The sequence below is a fragment of the Rana temporaria genome, chromosome 4 (assembly GCF_905171775.1).
Source record: "Rana temporaria chromosome 4, aRanTem1.1, whole genome shotgun sequence".
Taxonomy (NCBI): Eukaryota; Metazoa; Chordata; class Amphibia; order Anura; family Ranidae; genus Rana; species Rana temporaria.
Window position 1 is genome coordinate 356,478,929 of NC_053492.1, and position 23,187 is coordinate 356,502,115.

At 41.7% G+C, this 23,187-nt stretch overlaps 1 protein-coding gene across 2 annotated transcripts in view; it reads left to right on the top strand.

Moving 5' to 3' along the window:
- LOC120937549 (sulfotransferase 6B1-like) overlaps positions 1 to 23,187 on the top strand; it is a 58,823-nt gene that overhangs the window by 21,533 nt on the left and 14,103 nt on the right. The window contains exons 2-4 of one of the 2 annotated variants that reach the window (XM_040350864.1): positions 11,403 to 11,512; positions 16,889 to 16,978; positions 21,136 to 21,262. In XM_040350864.1, coding sequence (XP_040206798.1) covers positions 11,403 to 11,512; positions 16,889 to 16,978; positions 21,136 to 21,262 — 327 coding nt within the window. The remainder of the gene's footprint in view (positions 1 to 11,402; positions 11,513 to 16,888; positions 16,979 to 21,135; positions 21,263 to 23,187) is intronic. The other variant, XM_040350865.1, reaches the window with a different exon arrangement.

Here is a 23,187-nt window from a genome sequence, read left to right on the forward strand (position 1 = left end):
TTCTGTCACAACACACCACACCACAACAACCAGGAAGCAAACAGGAACTGGAAACAACTAGGGCAATAAAAGAAATTGCCTCACACCATGTATGTTTTCATTGGTTAATGCCAAAGTTGTGGCAAAGTCGAAGTTGTACTGATCCCAAATCGCGGTAAAATCGCTGCCGCAAAATCGTGGCAAAATCACACAACTTTGAAGTCGTATAAGTATGAAAGGGGCCTAACTGGTCCGACACAAGTCAGTCCGACTTTGAAAAAAGTTCCTGCACTACTTTGGTCCGACTTTGATCCTATTTCAGCCTATTGAATATCATTGAAGTTGGATCAAAGTAGGATCCTTGTCCCAACCATCCGACTTGTGACATCCGACATTGTGATTAGAGCAGCAGTAAAAGGAATTTATCTCACACTGGGATTGTTTTGATTGGTCAAAGAACAAGTCAGACTATCACAAAGTTGGATCAAAGTAGTATCCTGTTCATGAAAGTCGGATGGATGTCCGACCAATGTAAGACCAATTTAGGACTGATGTCACAGAGCAAAGTAGGATGAAAGTAGTATGATTGTTGTGTCGTACCAGTGTGAAACCCGGCCTGATGCCGCGTACACACCATCACTTTATGTGATGAAAAAAAACGTAATTTTCTGTGAAGTAAAAAACGACGTTTTTGAAACTTCAATTTTCAAAGACGAAGTTGCCTACACACCATCGTTTTTTCACAATGCTCTAGCAAAGCGAGGTTACGTTCACCACGTTTTTCCATTGAAGCTTGCTTCATAACTAGCTCCTGGGCATGCGCGGGTTTAAAAACGTCTTTTTTTTAACGTCGTTTTTGCTACACACGCTCAATTTCTGTGAAGTAAAAAACGACGTTTTGAAAAACGACACATAAAATTGAAGCATGCTTCAATTTTTTTTTGTCGTTTTTTACAAGACATAAAACAACGTTTTCCCCCACACACGGTCATTTAAAGTGACGTTTTTAAAAATGCCGTTTTTTTTCATCACATAAAGTGATGGTGTGTACGCGGCATTAGAGTTGGTTGAGGCTGGGTTCACACTGATACAACACGGCAGTCATCCGACTTTCATCCTACTTTGCTCTGCGACATCAGTCCTACATCGATCCTACATTGGTTCCGACATCCATCCGACTTTGATCCGACTTTGTGACAGTCTGACTTGTTCTTTGACCAATCAAAACAATCCCAGTGTGAGATAAATTTCTTTTATAGCTGTTGTAATCATCATTTTGGATGTCAAAAGTCGGATGGTAAGGACAAGGATCCTACTTTAGTCCGACTTCAATGATATTCAATGGAGTGAAGTAGGATCAAAGTCGGACCAAAGTAGTACAGGCAGCATTTTCAAAGTCGGACCGACTTGTGTAGGACCAGTTAAGACAGCTCTCATGGGGAAACATTGATTTTCACACATCATGCGACATGAGCTCCCAATGTAGGAGCGTTTGTCTGACTTGTGTAAACCCAGCCTCAAGGAGTGCTGAAAATAATTATTCCACTAAACAATCATTCTTTATGTAAAAATTGTTTCTTGACTAGCTACAAACTTCATTAATTTTGTTTGCAACATTTGTTCTGCTAGGTATATGTGTGTACTATGTTCATTACTTTGTATATTTAACAGATATTGTGTGTTCTTGTGAATCGGTTGTTGGAACGGAACAAACAGTACTCAAGTTCATCAACTGGTTGTTGATGATGGGTTCTCTGCTCTGCCACAAAGTTGCTTTGTCCCTACTGACACACCTGGTTATAAAGAGAAAGCCCCTCACACCTGTGGAACTTAAAGTGTTTTTTATCTTAATACATTCTATGCATTAAGATAAAAAGCCTTCTGTGTGCAGCAGCCCCCTTCAGTCCTCCAATACTTACCTGAGCCCCATCTCGATCCAGCGATGTTGAATGAGAGACTCGGCTGTCTGGGTCTCCTCTCTTTATTGGCTGAGACAGCAGCAGGGCCAAGGCTCCATGTCATAATGGACACAGGGAGCTGTGGCTCGGCTCAGGTGCCCCCATAGTAAGCTGCTTGCTGTGGGGATACTGAAAAAGAGGGAGGGGCCGGAAGCACTGAAGAGGGACCCAAGAAGAGGATCGGGGTTGCTTTGTGCAAAACCATTACACAGGGCAGGAAAGTATATCATGTTTGTTATTTTTAAAGAATAAAAAAAAAAATTAGATTTTAGTATCACTTTAAGTGTTAATATGCTACCAGTACCACTGTATAACACTGCACTGGAAATAGGTCAAACAGTTGATGGTGAGTTAAATGTGGATGTATTAAAGCAATGCAGTAAACAATGCATAAATCATTGAACAGGCAATTAAAAACAGATTTCAAGAAGCTGTATTACATAAATGGGCACTGATCCATAAGCTGGCAGTCCAATTGAACATCAACACTCTGTGGATGTAAACCCGTATTTTTTTATTTATTTTTTTGCTGTCACAATGTAGAGTATAAGATTTCCTATCATCTGTGCCCAGTCTTGCCACAAAGAGTTAATCCAGCTCTGAGCAATCCTCTTTTCTTTTTTCAGTGAGATAAACCAGTGGTCATCAACCTTGTCCTGCAGGGCCCACTAACAGGCCAGGTTTGCAAGATAACTGAAATACATCACAGCTGATATCATTTGCTCCTCAGTGATTGCAGTATTCTAGACTCCATCTCCCCAAGGTAATACATAAAACCTGGCCTGTTAGTGGGCCCTGCAGGACAGGGTTGATGACCACTGAGATAAACGGACAAACTGGAGAAAACGTTTGTCCATTCTTCCCCCTTGCTGTGAATGACAAGTTATTTACATATCTCATGCACTAGCTTGAGACAGGCATTCTTTTTTTTAATTCCCACCCTCATTCGTTTTCTGAAGTCATGTGGTTGCTTTTCTAGATTTTGACTGGATGTTAGTGATGGTGGGTGGGAAGCCTACTGACATCACAACTCCACCCACCGAGCTCCAGACAACATATCCACCCACATAATCTGCAGTTTTTCAGTTCTTATAACAGACAGAGGGGAGACATTTGACAGGTAAGGATACATGCAGGAGGCATGTATATCCTTATAGATCAGCACTATGGCAGTAGTTTAGAAAGGATGAGAGTGGGTTTACATCCACTTTAAACCAAACTATAACTGGTGCAAAACAAGTTAAAATATAGGCATGAACTAACCTCAGGAAAGTAAAGGTACTCCTGTGCACATGCAGCCCCAAAGGCAGGTGGACGTTTGCGTTCCTGCCAAAGGGGTACCCTTGGATGTGGTTGCAAAGTATCTGGCACTTAATCATCAGTGTTGATTGGCTTTCGATGGGGCATTTCTGTGGGTGAAGCACAAGTAGCTGTCCCTTTATAAGTGTACAGATAGCCAGTGGGCTGCTAAACGAGGGAGCAGTCTCTATTTGATAAACTGTGTTATTTGTTGAGATAAGCACAGATGGTTCAGCTCAAACCCTCGTGGTACACAGGGATCTGGCCCAGATCACTTGGTGGTCTGCTGTCCTCTGAAGTCAGGTCCTGACAGCTCAGTCTCTTAGAAGATCCGGTCCTCAAAGACTTGCCTTTGGTCACTCAGTACACGGGACTTAGGTCCCTCTGGCCCCTGTGCGGATGGGTTACATTTGCTCAGTCCTCAGGCCCTGTCTCCCTGGTGCAGCTGTGGCAGGTCCAGCACAGGTCTGCTCACCTTCCCTTCTTATCGCAAAAGACCCCACTGTACTTCGATTTGCCCTGGAAAACTCTTTCCTCTACTCCTCTGAAGTGCAGAGGATCCTGTGTAGAGAAGTCCACAGTCAATTAGCTTCCCTTGACTTGTATTGTGTGGTGCTTCTTTAAGCTCAACAGTTCCTATGATCCCTGGTGTCTGCAAGGAAATTCCTCCTTCCCCCTAATTGGCTCTCCAAAGCTGCAAGATGGGGGGGGGGGGGGGGTTGAAGAAGCGAGCGGGTTAATTTCACACAGAGCCCACTTTAGCATCAGCTATCAGGGAAGCAAGGGGTGAGAGGAAAAGCCTGCATCTTGTAGACACACATCCTCTCTCATCCTTTGCCAGTGGTATGTGTTAGTGCTCTTGTAGTAGTTGCCCCTCCTTTGGTGATGAAGTTGGTGGGGTCAATGCCCCTTTAAATGCCAGTTGTGGGTGGGATACAGTGGAGTTGGGGTACAGGAGCAGCATACCCCTGACCAGTAAAGATGTAGTGCTTAACTACCAGGGTGAACACATTGGGGAAACCTTGCCACCCCTGACCTTCATCTAACAGGTCCTGTGGCTAGATTTGGAATGGCCTCTGGGCCCAGGTGAGGATTACCCCATGTGTGTGTGGAGGGAACACCCAACTGTGAACTATCTGCAAAAGGGAATACAAAATCTGGGAACGTGGCTGAATTGGTACACTATGATAGTATTAAGTGTTGTAGCACTACCCCGTAGGAGCTGCTGGATACAGTATCTTGATTCCCCCTATTCCTGCACAGCCAGGCAATATGAATTTCCAACTTACTCCTGGACACAAGTAATCAGTCCATTTGCTTGTTTTTGTTGTTTTATTGGGGAAAACAACTTGGATAGGGATTATGGGATGCCTAATTTGACGAACAGCAGATGAGAACAAACTTCCTTCTCTATGTCCAAAAATGAAGAGCTCTCAATGTACAAAAATTAAGATCCTGGACTGTACTCCCTCCGGTATAAATGCAGTCTGTATGGATCAGTGACAAGATCCTTTACGGACCAGGCTCTCTCGGTCCCCTTTGGTAAAATAGCACAAAGTTGCAAACTGTATGTAGAGGTATCCTGTCTCCTCTGTAGAACTTCACCCACTCTGAGGCTTGCAGATACTACCAGCCTACCTGGCTGCTCAGAAGAAATCCCAAGGATTAAGGGATCAGGATTTAGCACAACGCTTTCCTTGGAAAGTATGCTACATCTGGCAGTCTTTACCCTTGGTGTGCTGAGATACTCACACTGTCCTTTGCTCCCCGCTGCACTGGGCAAGACTCCTGTTCAGGCCTCTAACTGATCAGATCTTTTAATGCCAGCCCAGATGTTTAAAAGGTAATGGATACTCCTCTTAGACTCCTTTCACACTGGGTTGCTTTGCAGGCACTATAATGCTAAAAATAGCGCCTGCAAACAAACCTGAAACAGCCGCTGCTGTCTCTCCGGCATGAAAGCCCTGAGGGCTTTCACACTGGAGTGGTGTGCTAGCAGGGCGGTAAAAAAGTCCTGCTAGCACCATCTTTGGAGCGGCGAAGGAGCGGTGTGTATACCGCTCCTCCACCGCTCCTGCCTATTGAAATCAATGGGGCACCGCGGCTATACCGCCTCTGCAGAGGAGCTTTGTGGTAGTTTTTAACCCTTTCTCGGCCGCTAGCTGAGGGTAAAGGTGATGGACTGGCCAAGCATGTCTCCAGACCTAAACCCTGTTGAGCATCTGTTGGGCATCCTTAAACGGAAGGTGAAGGAGTGCAAGGTCTCTAACATCCATCAGCTCTGTGATATTATCATGGAGGAGTGGAAGAGGACTCCAGTGGCAACCTGTGAAGCTCTGGTGAACTCCGTGCCCCAGAGTTTTAAGGCAGCGCTTGAAAATAATGGTGGCCAAACACATCTTTTACACTTTAGGCCCAATTTGGACATTTTCACCTAGGGGTGTACTCACTTTTGTTGCCAGTTGTTTAGACATTAATGGCTGTGTGTTGAGTTTTTTTGAGGGGACAGAAAATTTACACTGTTATATACAAGCTGTAAACTCAGTACTTTACATTGTAGCAAAGTGTCATTTCGTCAGTGTGACAAACTTTTACCCTTAATCTCCATAGGCACCGTTTAAAAAATTATACAGGTTGCATGATTTGACTTGCAGAGGATGTCTAGGGCTAGAATTATTGCTCTCGCTCTAACGATCGGTGAAACCTCACATGTGTGGTTTGACACCGTTTGTCATATGCAGGCGCTACTCACGTATGTGTTTGCTTCTGCACGCAAGCTTGTTGGGAGGGGGCGCATTAACATTTAAAAAAAAAAATATAATTTATTTTACTTTTTATTTTAAATTTGTACACTGTTCTTTTAAAAAAATTGTGTCACTTTTATTCCTATTGCAAGGAATGTAAACATCCCTTGTAATAGAAAAAAAAGCATGACAAGACCTCTTAAATATGAGATCTTGGGTCAAAAAGACCTCAGATCTCATATTTACACTAAAATGCAATATAAAAAAAAATATTGTTTGAAATAATAAAAAAAATACATTGAATACAAACTAAAACTCGCACTTAGTGGAATAAATGTGAACTAAAATAAACAAACAAATAGAAGACCGCAGCAGCTGTTGCAAAGGTGTAAAAACCTTAATGAATGAAATATATAAATGATAACAACGCTAGCGGAATAAGATGCTAACATATAACAGAATAAACACAATGTGAGAAAAAATATTCATAAAGTGCTAGGTGCTTCCAACAGTAGGAGATATTGGTGAATATAGGTTTCCAGTTTTATGGTCTCCCCACTCATGACCCCACCCACCAGAGTTAATGGACCCTCAGTTTTGCAGTCCAGGGGTCAAACAGGCTTAGGATTTTGGGAGATCTAGTATGAATATCCAAATTTCCAAAGATAATTTCACAAATCTCAGAAGAATCGAGGGAGGTAGAACATACCAAGGCAAAGACAAAGGAAGGTACAAATGTGAAGTACTGTCTGTTTGAAAAACACTGCGCTGCTAACATATGTCACTCACGAGACAGCTTAGGCAAGACAGGAATCAGCGTGTTCCGGGTTCGCATCAACGGCGTGCGTTCCAGGGACAACGGAAGTAGCGTCACTGGTTCACAAAACCGGAAGTACATTGACGCGTTTCGCCCCTCCTCCAGGGCGTCATCAAGGACATCACTTCTGGTTTCGTAAGAAAGAATTTATATACATAGGGGCCGTCACCTGCCAGCTAAATAGCCAATGGTGTAAACGAGAACCTTCTGGTGTAATTAAACACCTACTTCCCTTCAAATACATCCCTTCCTGTTTTTGCCCCAAAAAAATAACAATTTAAAACATTAAAATTACATAGAATTAAAAATATGTTAAAAAACAAGAATTCATTGATCAGAATTATTCATAAGACTAAACAAAATCATTTCATGGAAAATGGCAGTCTCAAAATAAGAAAAAAGCAAAACAAAAATAAAATAAATAAAATAAAATGAAAATAAATAAAATTAAATTGAAATTAAATAAAATGTAAATAAATATAAAATTAAAATGAATAAAAATAAAAAATGACTACCAATTTGACAAAAACAATTTAGGTCACGTTTAATATTAAGGCCATGTGGACTTAAAGTACCCACCCTATGTATCCACTGGGTTTCGTTCTGTAAAATAGCTTTCTTAAGGTTGGAGCTCCTCCAGTGTGCCTCAACCCTATCGATTCCACAAAACTTTAAACCCCTTGGGTCACTATTATGGAATTATTTGAAATGATTGGACAAACTGTGGTGTTTAAAACCTTTTTTATCCTGTTCACATGTTCTCATAACCTAGTGTCTAATTTTCTAGTGATTCTACCCACGTATTGAAGCCCTTAACGGCAGGACAGAAGGTAAGTCACATGGTATCACAAGTAATACATTTTTTAATCTCATAGGTTCTGCCCTGATAAAAAGAAGTGAAATGTGTGGTCTTTCTGATCCTATGTCTAGAGGTTTGACAAACCACACATTTACCACAACTAAAAAAATGTGTCTGGTCCAAAAAGTGCAAGATTTCTTGGGGGGTTTACAACATTGTGTGTCAATTTTTTAGTGTAAATAAACTCCAGCCAAGCTGGTAAAACACTACTGAATTCTCTATCTTTAAGCAACAATGGCCAATGTTCTTTGATTATTTTCTCAAATTCTGTCTTCCAGGCTGCGGGCATCCATGATTCAAAAGCCGCGCCTTCTCCTCAGACTGTTCCGTGATAGGCGGAACACAAATTTTCCCAGCAGGGCCTCTGTTCAGTGTTCCACCGATCACGGATGTCCTCTCGTCCGAGGATGAGAAGGCATCCGTGATAGGCGGAACACTAAACAGAGGCCCCGCTGGAAAAATTTGTGTTCCGCCTATCATGGCACAGTCTGAGGAGGAGGCGCGGCTTTCAAAGCATTGATGCCCGCAGCCTGATGGAGTCACGAAGACTGTCCTCGCCGTATAAGACGACCCCCGACTTTGGATGCATTTTTTTGCATCCAAAAAGTTGTCTTATATGCCGGAAAATACGGTATGTAGGTCACACACACATATGTAAACAGTGATCTCAGCACACATGTGAGGTATTGCAGTGAGTGTCAGAGCGAGACTAGCACCAGACCTTCTGTTTAACTCTAAACTTGTAACCTGTAAAAACTTTTTAAGCATCACCTATGGAAATTTTTAGTTACTGTAGCTAGTCGCCATTCAATGCATGTGAGCAATTTTAAAGCGTGACATGTTTAGTTCCTATTTACTTTGTGTAACATTATCTTTTATATTTTACTAAACAATTGGGTATTGTGTTGTGTTTTTGTGCACTGAAATTCATCAAAGTATATTTTTTGATAAACTGCTGCCCAAATATTGTGCAATATAAAAAAAATTGCAAAAAACATCTTTTTTTTTCTCCAGGGCCATTTCAGAAAATATATCATGTTTGGGGTTCCAGATAATTATCTACTTAAAAAATACAAAATTCTATGGCCCAGATTCACAAAGTAGATACGACGGCGTATCTCCAGATACGCCGTCGTATCTCTGAGTTGTGCCGTCGTATCTATGCGCCTGATTCTTAAAATCAGTTACGCATAGATTTCTATTAGATCCGACCAGCGTAAGTCTCTTACGACGTCGGATCGTAACTGCATATTTACGCTGGCCGCTAGGGGCGTGTACGCTGATTTACGCCTAGAAATATGTAAATCAGCTAGATACGCGAATTCACGAACGTACGCCCGGCCGACGCAGTACAGATACGCCGTTTACGTTAGGCTTTTCCCGGCGTAAAGTTACCCCTGCTATATGGTGGTGTACATGCGGCGTACCGATGTTAAGTATGGACGTCGTTCCCCCGTCGAATTTTGAATATTTTACGTTGTTTGCGTAAGTCGTCCGTGAATGGGGCTGGACATAATTTACGTTCAAGTCAAAACCAATACGTCCTTGCGGCGTATTTGGAGCAATGCACACTGGGATATGTCCACGGACGGCGCATGCGCCGTTCGTGAAAAACTTCAATCACGTCGGGTCATGGTTATTTTACATAACACACGCCCCCCTGTTTCAAATTTGAATTAGGTGGGCTTACGCCGGCCTATTTACGCTACGCCGCTGCAACTTACGGAGCAAGTGCTTTGAGAATACAGCACTTGCCCGTCTAAGTTGCGGAGGCGTAACGTAAATCAGGTTACGCCCACGCAAAGATACGCGGATCTACGAGAATCTGGCCCTTAGTGTGGTCAGCAAGAGTCTGAACATTCAACTGAGGAAAAAAACACAGAAAATACATTTTGGTATTTGTACAATTCTACATAACATTTTAGAGAGCTTTGAAGGGGATGAAAATGTGATATGCCTGTGAACAGTTCAGTGTTAGAAGATGATCCTGATAATTATAGATGTCAAAAACAGGATTAAGTTTCTGCTTGGTAATGGAATAAGGTACAGGTGCGCTTGTAAAGCATGGAACGGTTATGCAATATTATTCCTTTTTTTTTTTACCACCCTTTGTATCCTCCTTGGGAACATTTCACATCCATTTTCCAGTCCTGCTCATCAAAAAGAAACAACTCCAATATAGCTGTGCCACTAATATCGCAAAGTAGATGATTACAAAAATCTGAATGTCCATAAACCCTAAACCTAACACATTTATAAAATACACAATGAAGTTGATTTTTTAAAATCAAATGGGCTGTTCACTCATATTTACTACAACCTACTATCCCCATAGTAGGAATAAAAGTTAGGCATACACTGGTTAGGACTATTAATTATCATTAAAATTGCCCTGATATTGTCCAATGTTACACTACTATATCCTCTACAGCATCTTAAAAGTAAACAACCTGCATGTACTCTTTGGGCCAGATTCAGGTAGAAGTGCGGAGGCGTAACGTATCGTAGATACGTTACACCGCCGCAAGTTTTCATCGCAAGTGCCTGATTCACAAAGCACTTGCGATGAAAACTACGCCGCCGGCCTCCGGCGTAAGCCCGCGTAATTTAAATGGGCGTGTGCCGTTTAAATTAGGCGCGCTCCCGCGCCGGACCTACTGCGCATGCTCCGTTTTGTAACTCCCGCCGTGCTTTGCGCGAAGTGACGTCATTTTTTTCAAACGGCGACGCGCGTAGCGTAATTCCGTATTCCTGGACGGCTTACGCAAACGACGTGAATTTTTAAATTTCGACGCGGGAACGACGGCCATACTTTATACAGCAATACGATTGCTGTGTAAAGTTAAGGCACCAAAAACAACGACTAACTTTGCGACGGGAAACTAGATTAGCGGCGACGTAGCGAACACGAAAATCCGTCGTGGATCGCCGTAACTCCTAATTTGCATACCCGACGCTGGTTTACAACGCGAACTCCCCCCAGCGGCGGCTGCGGTACTGCATCCTAAGATCCGACAGTGTAAAACAATTAGTCGGATCTTAGGGATATCTATGCGTAACTGATTCTATGAATCAGTCGCATAGATACTCTGAGAGATACGACGGAGTATCTGAGATACTCCGTCGTATCTCCTTTGTGAATCTGGCCCTTTTGTTTCTAGTATATTCCAACAGATACTCCCTTATTAAAAATACTCTGATACAGGTGGGCCACTATTAGACTGCTGTATTATCTGCAATCTTGGAATTCTTATAGAGAGTTTGTTAGAAATTGGCCAGAAGCAAGAACAGAGAAAACCTTAGCAAACTACTGGCCCAATGTCTATCTGCTGGTAAAAGCAGACATATTACCATTTGATGACAAGGTATGTGTTTTTTTTAATTTTTATTTTTGCATTGGTACATGTTCCCCATAGCAGTGCTCAGTTCCTTATGATTGTTTCTTTTTTACAATAGTTTGCCTGTCTGCCTTAAAAATGTCCAGAACTTACAAACAAGATTCACCTCTAGTAGACTTCATTGGGATTCACTGCTAGACCAGATGACTACAGAGGAAATAAGGAAAATCTTACCAACAGAGACACCAACAACAACAAAAAAGCTTTTAACTGTTCTCTATTCTACTTAAAAAGATTTTTATTTTATTTTTTACTGAGACCACATACTATCTCCCCAATGGCTCCTCCACAAAGGGTAATAAAAATATATAATTTAGTATTTTGATGTTGTTATTCCATTGACTTTAGGAACTAACTGGGCTGTCCAAATATTACATGAAGTTGTGAGCGTGATTAAAAATCAAGAAGTAGTCCTAGACCAACCAATGATTGAATTTGGAAATCCACAGACGATAGAGGTTGGTATAAACTAGTGATACATTTAATTATTTATGTAGTTAGATAGATGTACTGTAGAAAATAGTTGGAGGATGTGTACCTAAAATATATATTTTTCCTATTAATTGTTGCATGCTTTCATTTCTTCAGTTGCTATTTTTGCTTTTTCAGTTTAAGAATTTAAAGGGTATCTATCTTTTTTTCATTTTGGATAGAGTGGGAAACGTTAAAATCCCTGTCAGGATTTTATTACTGTCTTCATTTCCACTGGGGAGATTCACCCTTTTTATTTGTCCTGGTTCCAAAATAAAGAATCAAGGTGAGGGAGAATTTTTTTTTAATTTTGAATTGTCACTTGACCAGGAATAGAAAAGGAAAATCTTCCATTAAGGACACTTATTCTGGAGAAACATGTCTAAAAGAGGATTTCCCTTCCTTCAGGGAGATCTCTCGGGGGAGAATGTAAAGAAAATCCTCCCCAGTAGGACACAGACAGAAAAATGTATCACATGTAACAAGGGTTTAAATTTGAACCTTTACCAAAAAAAAAAAAAGTTTTGACATTAGATGGGTTCCTTTCACACTGCTGGACCGTTCAGGTCCGCCTGTCAGTTTTTTCTGCAGACCTGAACGTCCACTCCATGCCTCTCTATGGAGTGTCGGATGTAAGCGCTGACATGTCCGCTGACATCCGATCCGCTAAAGATACGTCGCCATCTGTCCATGGCGGATCAGATCGGGTGAGATCTGATGAAAACGGACATGCTGCCTGTTTTCGTCCGATCTCTCCATAGGAGACAGAGGCGATCGACAAGCCCCTCCCCGCTCAGTGAGCAGAGAGGGACCTGTCATCCGCTGGCTCAGCAAGGATCAGCAGATCCGCCCCGTGTGGAATGGGCCTTACTTTGAGGCATACAGAAACACATTTTTGATGAAGACATAATGAGAAATAATGAACCCTTATTTTATTCTATTAGTATCCATACTATAAGGATGAATAGCTTCTAACTAATTTAATTGTATTAATACTAAAATGATTTTATTATTTCTTTTATTTATTAATTATTATTAATATAAAAAGGTGTCCACAAAAATCTACAGTAAAGAGTGGGTACTTTGCAATGGGTTAAAAATGCAACAATCCTTTTTGCCTTAATAAAGACCAACCTTGTTGCTAAAAAATGCAACAATCCTGCGAGCCACCACCACTCAGCTAAGGTATAGAAATAAAATTGCTAGCGTGAAACGCGTCTCATAAATCGTGCCAAAGACTAAATAAAATGAACAAAACGCAGCGCTAATGAAATGATAGTGCACACACCACTATACAAAGTTAGGGGGATATGTGTCCAGTAAGTGATGTAGATATGTGCAAACAAATAGTACAAGTAAATACTGTATATATAAATAATGATTAAAAAAAATATAAATTACATCAAAAAAATCGTAAGATTAAATAAATCACATCACACTAAGGTGCATAAGTGCATAAACATGCATAATAAAAAATAGTGTAAAAACAGTTGAATCCTTAAAAATTACACACAAGTCCATATACAAGTATTCTAAGGTGCTTCAGTGTGGATAAAAAAATGAATGAAAAATTCCACAGTGCTTTAGTACATGTAATCAGTAGCAGAAATCCAAGGGTGATGTATAATACAGTTCATACAACAACACACGGCCCAGTGAGGGATTCAAAAGTCATGCCAAGGTGTAGTCACACAGGTGCTCCCCTATGGTAATGGACGCTCACCTTAGAGCGTGCGACCTTGCAACTAAGCTTGGTCTGTGCACGCTTATGAACCACACCTGGGTTCTAATGGATAATCCTGGGTTCCTGGTTCCTTGGCAGGCAGCTCCAGATCATAGAATATATAAGAAAAAAACCCGGTTGGTGCAAGTAACGTTTTAACAATATTTATTTAAATAAAAAGAGAGATCCCTTGCCGGGGTGCTCACATACTGCAGGTGCAACAGTGCACCACTCTATAACAGGCTCGTAGCCAGATGTACAGATCGGGATATGGTAAAAAGTCCTCTCAGCCTCACACAGACTCTCCTGCCATCCTGTCCTCTCCACTACGCGTGACGATACAGGGGGTGTCATATCTTCTTCAGAGGGTAAATGGGTTGCCATCTCCTAAATTAAATGTAAAGCCCAATCTGGGAAAAAAAAGGCTCCTTTTACACTGATACAGTGCGATTTGACCACACAGCGGGTGACGTGCAAGAGTTTGCATGCAGGAGGTTTTGTGTGCTTTCGGAAAGTGCACCAAAACCATGGGATATAATAGAACTCTATAGGAAAACACAGCTAACCCTCGTGAAACCTGCAGGTACACTTCTTCTCCCAGCTCCCCCCCCCCCCCCGCCTGCCTGGCTATGGGAACATATGCTTTGATGGGTCACAACTGATCTATATTAATACTCTGAGGGGGAAACCTGATGCAGAGGGATACAATGATGGGACCCCTGATGTAATGGGGCACTCTGATGGGGAGCCCTGATGTAATGGTGCACTTTGATAGGCACGCCTGATGTAGGGGGATACTCTGATGGGCACACCTGAAAGGGGTACTCTGATGGTGCCATTTGATGTAACAAGGCACTCTGATGGGAAAAACCTGATGTAAGAGAACACTCTAATGAGTGCAACTGATGTAAGGGGGCATTCTCATGGGCACACCTGATATAAAGGGGCAATCTGATGGGCGCACCTGATGTAAAGGGGCACTCTGATAACACAAACTTGAGATTCTGACCTTTGCTGAAAGAAAATTGTAGCGAAAGGACATCTTATTCAATACCCCTGTTCTAGGAGATGGTAAAACCACTTTTACTAACCTGATCCTCTGCTCCCCTAAGAAACAGTGCTCCCCTGCACTCAGGCACTGGACTTTCCCTTGACATCTGTCCAATACAGGGCTACGGTTCTGCATCAACCTTGATGACATCAGAGGCATCTGACTATAAGAGTGCAGGGGTAAATAGACAGGCCCGGAAGTGGAGGAGCTTGCAGGAGTGAAGGATCCGATAAATAAGACAGTTTTACCCAACTAAACACAAACAGGCAGTTAACCCTTATAGTGCAGGAGTTCACTGAGTTGTTTTTTTTTTAACAGATAAACTTTATTAGCACAATTACAGCATTACACGTGTACATAGTAATATGGACAATCATTACAGTACAAGTACATAGATCAGAATTTGGTAGCAAGTGAAACATCACCTGCAAGATATGGTTCTACACATTTCGTAGATCTCCAGTAGTCCTTCACATGCAAACAAAGAACAAACCAAACTTAATTCTTTAGTATAGCACCTCAAGCTAAACTTCAGTAAAACATATCTCAAATCTTTGAGTGAGGAGTAGCACACAAGGGGTGGGGGAAGAGATAGGGTAGGGAAGTAGGAGGGTGAGAATGGGGACCATAGAGGGGGGGAGAAAGCAAAGTAGGATAAGGGATGGGGGAGGGAAGGGGGGTAGGGCACCCAGACCACTGGTATTAAGAGTAGGATAATAGTGGGGTTCGGTCTAAGGGAGAGAGAGGGTATGTAGTAGGAAGGAGAAGATTGGACTCCACTCCGCTAAAAAATTGTGAACACCACTTATGCATCAAAGGTAAGACTTCTATCATCTACCCATGTTGACCAGATCTTGTCAAACTTATTTGGGCAGTTGTGCCCCATGTAAGTGAGTCTGTAAAGAGGAAGCACTGCATTAAGCATGAACCCCCACGCTGCCACTGTCAGGATCTACTAACTTTGATTTGGAGAGAATTGTTTTACTGGCATAATAAACCGTCTAGAATATAAACAATTTTTAGTGCACTGAAGCCTGCAGATTATCAGTTATACCCAACAAGAGAATTAAAGGGTCCAGTTTAATTTTAACCGCACCTAGGGTGTTTATGTCAGCGACCACTGCCTTCCAGAAATCTTGAATGTACTGTATGAGCAAGACCAAACCAGAATAAAACTTCCCACTTCAGTTTGACATTTGGGACAATGTACTTGTGAGGTATAATAAATGGCTGACAGACTCTGGGAGGTATAGTAGACAATATGAAGAAATTTTAGCTGCACCAGCCTATCACGGGCCGAGACTATCAGGGGTACGCACTGTTGGATACCTGTAGCTCAGTCCTATATGATTAGAGTGGGTAAATCGCCATACCACTTCTGAAATAATTGGTCCGTCTTAAAGTCATCATAAACAATAAGTCTAAGGCATATAGAGGACAATGGCTTATCAATATTACAAGCTGTTAACAGTTTTTCCACCTAGTGATAATTCAGGGAAATATAATTAGGAAACTACACCTGTACTGCATGCCTTAGTTGTAAGAACCTAAAGAGCATCCAGGAGGGTAATTGAAATTAATGTCTTATCTCATCAAAAGTTAAGAGATGAGGCTCAGGCATATTATGACGCAGGGTCCCGATGTCGTGCCTCTTCAGAACTGCAGATCTGGGATTGATCTGAAATGGGGTAGAGTTTGTTACCTCATAGTGGGGTATGAAGAGACATAGTATGGGCCTCGCTCGATGCCTTAGTCACTTGGTGGTCTTCATAGGGGGAGTAATATTAGGATTAGATCGGGTTCCCCTATAGACAAGATTACTGAGCTCCGAATAGGGACCCAACAAAGCCACCTTCAGGTTAACCACCGGGTTGGATTTGACTTTCTCAAACCACCACCGAACAGTTACTAAGACTGCCGCCCAGTAATATCTCTTAAAACAAGGCTGAGCCAAACCTCCCTCAGTCAAAGGTAACTGTAAAGTAATTTTGGCTATCCTAGGGACATTACCTGCTTAGAGAAAAGACATGATGGCTTGGTTCAGTTTCCGGGAAAAAAGCACCAGGCACAGGTATATGTCAAAAGATATATAGGAATTAAGGAAGATAGGACCTTGACCAGATTCATCTTACCCACCAATGTAAAAGGCAAAGACTTCTAGATCTCGCATTTCTGTATAAATCGATTTAAAATAAGGTATATTATGTCAGAGTTCACAGAGTTTAGCTTTATCCAGGCCATTAATTTATAGGCGATCATGCCCTAAGTAAATAATTATTCGGGCTATACAATCCACAATACAGAATATAATGAATGTGCATGTACAACAGTACAGTCAATGGCAATCAATTGCTACATGCAAACTGTACTAATCCATGGTAACAGATTATTAATTTACTATAGTCATAGTAGTTAAGAAGAATGTTGATGAGTTACAGAAGTTAAGATGAATACTTATGTACTGTATTTCCATGTAGTATGGCAGTTTGGACAAGGTCAGGGGACTTTGTGCTGCTTTAATGAACAATCCTTTACATTTGTAAACCAGAATATTTCACCTAAAATATTAACTTTTTATTATTTTGGTAGAGACTTAAAGAACAATCTTCACCAAGGATCATGACGTCACATTTGGGGTTTCATGTGATACCAAAGTCTTTCATTGAAAAGAAAACTAAAGTACGTGCTATTTTTTGTAATTAGCTGCTTCCTGAATTCATGAAGTGATGCACAGTACATTCATTTATCTTTAATGCAACTGTACTGGACTGCTTGACTGATACTGCCACCACATCTATATACAGTGCCTTGAAAAAGTATTCATATATCGTTTACATTTTTCACATTTTGTCATGTTGCAACCAAAAACGTAAATGTAATTTATTGGAATTTTATGTGATAGATCAAGACAAAGTGGTACATAATTGTGAAGTGGAAGGAAAATGATAAATGGAAAAATTATTTTTTTACAAATAAATATCTGAAAAGTGTGGCATGCATTTGTATTCAGTCAATACTTTGTAGAACCACCTTTCGCTGCAATTACCACTGCAAGTCTTTTTGGGTATGTCTCTACCAGCTTTGCACATCTAGGGCCAGATTCACAGAGCAGATACGACAGCGTATCTCCTGATACGCCGTCGTATCTGTTGTTCTATCTATGCGACTGATTCATAGAATCAGTTACGCATAGATAGCCATAAGATCCGACAGGTGTAATTGTTTTACACTGTCGGATCTTAAGATGCAATACCGCGGCCGCCGCTGGGGGGAGTTTGCGTTGTAAAACAGCGTCGGGTATGCAAATTAGGAGTTACGGCGATTCCCGACGGTTTTTCGTGTTCGCTACGTCGCCACTAGTCTAGTTTCCCGTCGCAAAGTTAGTCGGTTTTTTTAGTGCCTTAACTTTACACAGCAATCGTATTGCTGTATAAAGTATGGCCGTCCTTCCCGCGTCGAAATTTAAAAAATAACGTCGTTTGCGTAAGCCGTCCGGGAATACGGAATTACACTTCGCCTGTCGCCGTTCGAAAAAATGACGTCACGGCGCGCAAAGCACGGCGGGAGTTCGGAAACGGAGCATGCGTGGTAGGTCCGGCGTGGGAGCGCGCCTAATTTAAATGGCACACGCCCATTTAAATTGGCCCGCCTTGCGCCGGAGGCCGCCGGCGTAGGTTTTCATCGCAAGTGCTTGGTGAATCAGGCACTTGCAATGAAAAATTGCGGCGGTGTAACGTATCTATGATACGTTACACCGCCGCTCATCTACGTGAATCTGGCCCCTAGAGAGTGACATTTTGGCCCATTCTTATTTGCAAAATAGTTCAAGCTCTGTTAGATTGGATGGAGAGAGTCTGTGAACAGCAATTTTTAAGTCTTGCCACAGAATATCAATTGGATTTAGGTCTGGACCTCAAATGGGCCATTCTGACAAATGAATAAGCTTTGACCTAAACCATTCTATTGTAGCTCTGACTGTATTTTTAGGGTCCTTGTTCTGCTGGGAGGTGAGCCGCCGACCCAGTCTCAGGCTCGGCTCACATATGAGCCTCATGCGTCTCACAGCAGGGGGCTGAATTCGGACCTGAAATGGACCAAAATACGCACAACGTTTTTCTGCAAAACACACCGGACCTGCTGTGGAGATATGTGAACCGGCTCCATAGAGAGCCGGTCAAAATCCCACATCCAATTCGCAATGGTGTGAACTCAGTCTTAAGTCTTTTGCAGACTCTAAGAGGTTTTCTTCTAAGATTGCCCTGTATTTGGCTCCATCCATCTTCCCATCAACTCTGACTATCATCCCTGTCCCTGCTTAAGAAAAGCATCCCCACAACATGATGATGCCACCACCATGTTTCACAGTGGGGATGGTGTGTTCAGGGTGTTGTGCAGTGTTATTTTCCCGCCACACATAGTGTTTTGCTTTTAGGGCAAAAAGTTAAATTTTGGTCTCATCTGACCAGAGCACCTTCTTCCACTTTTTTTCTGTGTCCCCCACATGGCTTCTTACAAACTGCAAACAGGACTATTTATGTCTTTCTTCCTGCCACTCTTCCATAAAGGTCAGATTTGTGGAATGCACGACTAATAAATGTCCTGTGGACAGATTCTCCCACCTGAGCTGTGGCTCTCTGCAGCTCCTCCAGAATTATCATGGGCCTCTTGTCTGCTTCTTTGATTTATTACGTTCTATGCCCGGCCCTTTCAGTTTAGGTGGATGGCCATGTCTTAGTAGGTTTCCAGTTGTGCCATGCTCTTTGCAATTTTTCAGATGATGGATTGAACAGAGCTCCATGAGATGTTCAAAGCTTGGGATTTTTTTTATAACCTAACCCTGCTTTAAACTTCTCCACAACTTTATCCCTGACCTGTCTGGTGTGTTCCTTGACCTTCATGATGCTGTTTGTTCACTAAGGTTCTCTAACAAACCTCCTGATGGCTTCACAGAACACCTGTAAATATTCTGAGATAAAATTACACACAGGTGGACTCTATTTACTAATTCGGTGATGTCTGAAGGCAATTGGTTCCACTAGATTTTAGTTAGGGGTATTAGAGTAAAGGGGGCTGAATACAAATGCACGCCACACTCTTCAGATATTTATTTGTAAAACATTTTGAAACCCATTTATCATATTCTTTCCACTGCACAATTATGTGCTACTTTGTGTTGGTATATCACATAAAATCCCAGTAAAATACATTTACAAAATGTGGAAAATTTCAAGGGGTATGAATACTTTTTTCAAGGCACTGTACAGCATACCTCGTTTTTAGCAGTACAGAAGTGGCATGTATTTACAAAGTACAGTGTTCCATAAAAAAGATATTTCATTTTACTATATTCATCAAAATAGTTTGGGATTTTCTGCTCTGGGCTATAATTAGATCATTGTTGTTGGTGTGTTTCTTTTGTTCATACTAGCCCCTGTGCTCTTAAAAGTAGAAGGCAAGTCAAAACCCAACTAAACTTAAGGCCAGGTTCACATATCTCTGGCTGTCCCTGTTCCCGGGTTCAGGTGCGATTCAAGTCTGAATTTTTGCTTGAATTCGCACCTGAACTGGAACCAAAAGACATACAAGACCCTTCTGCAATCTGGGCTGCGGCCACCGGGAACCTGAGTGAACTGGCTCCATTGAGAGCCGGTCACACTCACGTGTCATGTGAATTGGATGCGGACAAAGCCGCATCCAATTCACATATATGTGAACTCAGCCAGAATCTACTCCCACCTCCATTCTAAGCCTATTCTATCCTGTAAAAGGAAAAATGCCTATGCTTACCTATTCTGAAGTCGCTCTGGTCCTATCAGATGATCTCTTCAGCACCAGCTTCAGTGAAGAGGACAGATCACTGACAATGGCTGCAGAGCCTGGTTGATGACATCACCCAAAGGCTTACTTTGGGGCTGTCTCTCCTCTACACTGAAGCCAGTGCTGGAAGTAAGTATAGACATCTTTCCTTTTACAGGGTTTACAGAATAGGCTTAAAATGTGAGTGGAAGTGGATTTAAGCTTAGTTAGGTTTTTGTCTTGCCTTCCATTTTAAGGCAAGCAAGCCTTAAAGTACTTGGTTGCTGTCAGGTACACACTGTTATGGTTCCTGGGTACATGACACCGAACCTGGCCAAAGTTAATAGAAAAGGGTACCTGTTGTCAGGAGGCAGGTTGGGCCTGGGCATGTGGCAGTACTGGAAAGTCAAAACTCAGGTCTGACTGCGGGCAAGCATATACTAGCACACATTACTAAGGTCAGGGCTGGCAGTGGGTAGGCATAATCCAGAAGATTCTTCCAAGGACAGGGCAGGTGGCATATAAGCATAGACCAGTATACAGTCCAGGGTCAAGGCAAGTGGCTATCTGAAAGTACAGATAATAATGCAAGCATTACAGTCATCACAGTGTGTGTGCTGTCCTCATTGCCTAGCAATAAGGGAGGGAGGACTGCCAAGAGTGGCCAAGCTATGGTGACCTAAGAACACTCATAATATGGGCTTTATAAGAATTCAGAACCATTGCAAACTATAAGCTGCTAGAAGTCATCATCTATCATCTAAATCCCATTGACACTAATCAGGTGTTAATAAATCAAAAGCAGGTGAGTTAATGACAATATACCAGTTAAAGTGGATCCATAGTGGGTAAGTTTAATGTGATTTCTGAACAGCAGACAACTTATAATACATAATTGACAAATGTTTATTTATTTACTGTTTGGCCTGTAAAAGCTGAATATGTTAAAGCTAAAGATTTTTTGCCCTTACTGACCGAAGAAAGGTTTATGGTAATGATAAAATACAAGTTAATTTACGTTATTTTTTTTTTTTCTACAGATATTGATGATTATTCGCAACCCAAAAGATACAGCCATCTCCTTTTTCAACTTTTATAAAAGCATGCCTGTACTTCCCACTTATGAATCTTGGAACTTATTTTTTAAGGATTTCATCCATGGGAATGGTAATGTATTAGTCTTAACATATTTAAAGTTTCCTTTTTAATAATAAAAAAAAAGTAAAGGCTAATCACCTTTTCCTTTTAAAATCAGTGGAAATTTTAACTGAATTTAGTCATCATAAATGTGTAACAACTAACAGGGAGATGCTGGTCATACTCGGGGGGGGGGAAATGGTGAAAACTTAGGTCCTCTTTTAAGTTTAGTTTTTACAATGGGAACGCTTTTATTTCTCGGTAAGGTAGATATGAGAAATATAATAATGTCTAGCTTCAGTACAATACATTTACTTAAAATGGAACTTTAGTTATAAAATTAAAGTGGTTGTAAACCCCTCCTTACAACTTGCACCTACAGGTAAGCCTAGATTAAGGCTTACCTGTAGGTGCAAGAAATATCTCCTTAAAGCGGGAGTTCCGTGGGAAAACGTTTTTTTTTTAAAGACGTTTTTGTAAAGCTGATGGTACAACGAAAATTGTACTCACCAGTCTCCTAGTCGCAGCCGCTACCAGGATGATTTCCCCCAAAAGTAGATTTTATAAAATCTGATGATGGACATTGCCATCTTAACTGCTGGCACCGTGAATCCCTCCTGTATTATCTTCCGGGATGCAGTGTTTCCTGAGAATCCCAGGAGACGCGCCGTGTTTGAAATCTCGCGATATCTCGGGGGTCACGTGACTAGTCACAGCGGGGAGTGTCCTTTTCAGGACGCTGCCGGACGTTGTCCTAGCGACTATGCAGTGTGATGGCGAGCCGCGCAGTCAACACTGCATAGTTGCTAGGACAACGGCCGGCAGCGTCCTGAAAAGGACACTCCCCGCTGTGACTAGCCAGACTAGTCACGTGACCCGCGGGATTTCAAACACAGCGCATCTCCTGGGATTCTCAGGACTCACTCCCAGGAGACATAGCGCTGATCGGGGATTTTTCGAAACCACGCCCACTCCCGCGGGGAAATGTGAGTGACAGCTCACAAAAGGCCCTCATTCCAAGGTAAGGAGGCCTGTTAAAAAAAAAAAAAAAAAACGGATAGATACAGTACAATGGCTGCTGGTTTTAACAAGCAAAACTTTACAATTAGGGTGAACCACCGCTTTAACCTACACGGTTAAGGAGATATTTGCAGTAAGGACTGCACCGATGTCTAAGGCCCCGTACACACGGTCGGACAAAACCGATCAGAATGGACCGAGGTTCAGTTTCATCGGTCCAAACCGACCGTGTGTTGTATAGGCCATCGGTTTGTTTTCCTTCGGTCCAAAATGTTAAAACATGCTTCAAAACCGAACCGATGGACCGCTGCCCGATCAGTCCAAACCGATGGTTAGTACAGAAAAGCATCGGTTCAAAAACCGATGCATCGGTTCAAAACCCGCGCATGCTCAGACTAAATGAGGGGACGGGAGCGCTCGTTCTTGTAAACCTCGCATTCGTTTTTGAGATGGCACATTCTACATTTTTAAAATGAGTGTTCCGTTTCTTGCTGAGCATTTGTTTCTTCGCTCTATAGCTAGAATAAACACGTTGTTTAGCTGATGCTATTTAGCCAGTGTTCTCCCATACAGAATTCTTTTCTTTTTTGCTTGTGATCTCCTTTTTTTTAATCCTTTTTCCCTAGCCAGATCTCCAAAATATTTCTTTGTAATCCACAATTTATTTTTGTTTTTTTTGTCAAGTTATCACACCAATGTTTTATATATTTTATTTTTTGGGTGAGATATTTTTTTTGGAGTTTTAGCCTTTTTATGTATTTATTTGTGTCAAGTTATCACACCAATGTTTTATTTTTATTTTTTTGGGTGAGATAATTTTTTTTTTTTGGAGTTTAGGCTTTTTTTTTTTTTTTTGTCAAGTTATCACACCAATGTCCCCCCCCCCCCCCCCAAGGAGGTTGTGTCCTTTGTTAATTACACATTGTATTTTGGAA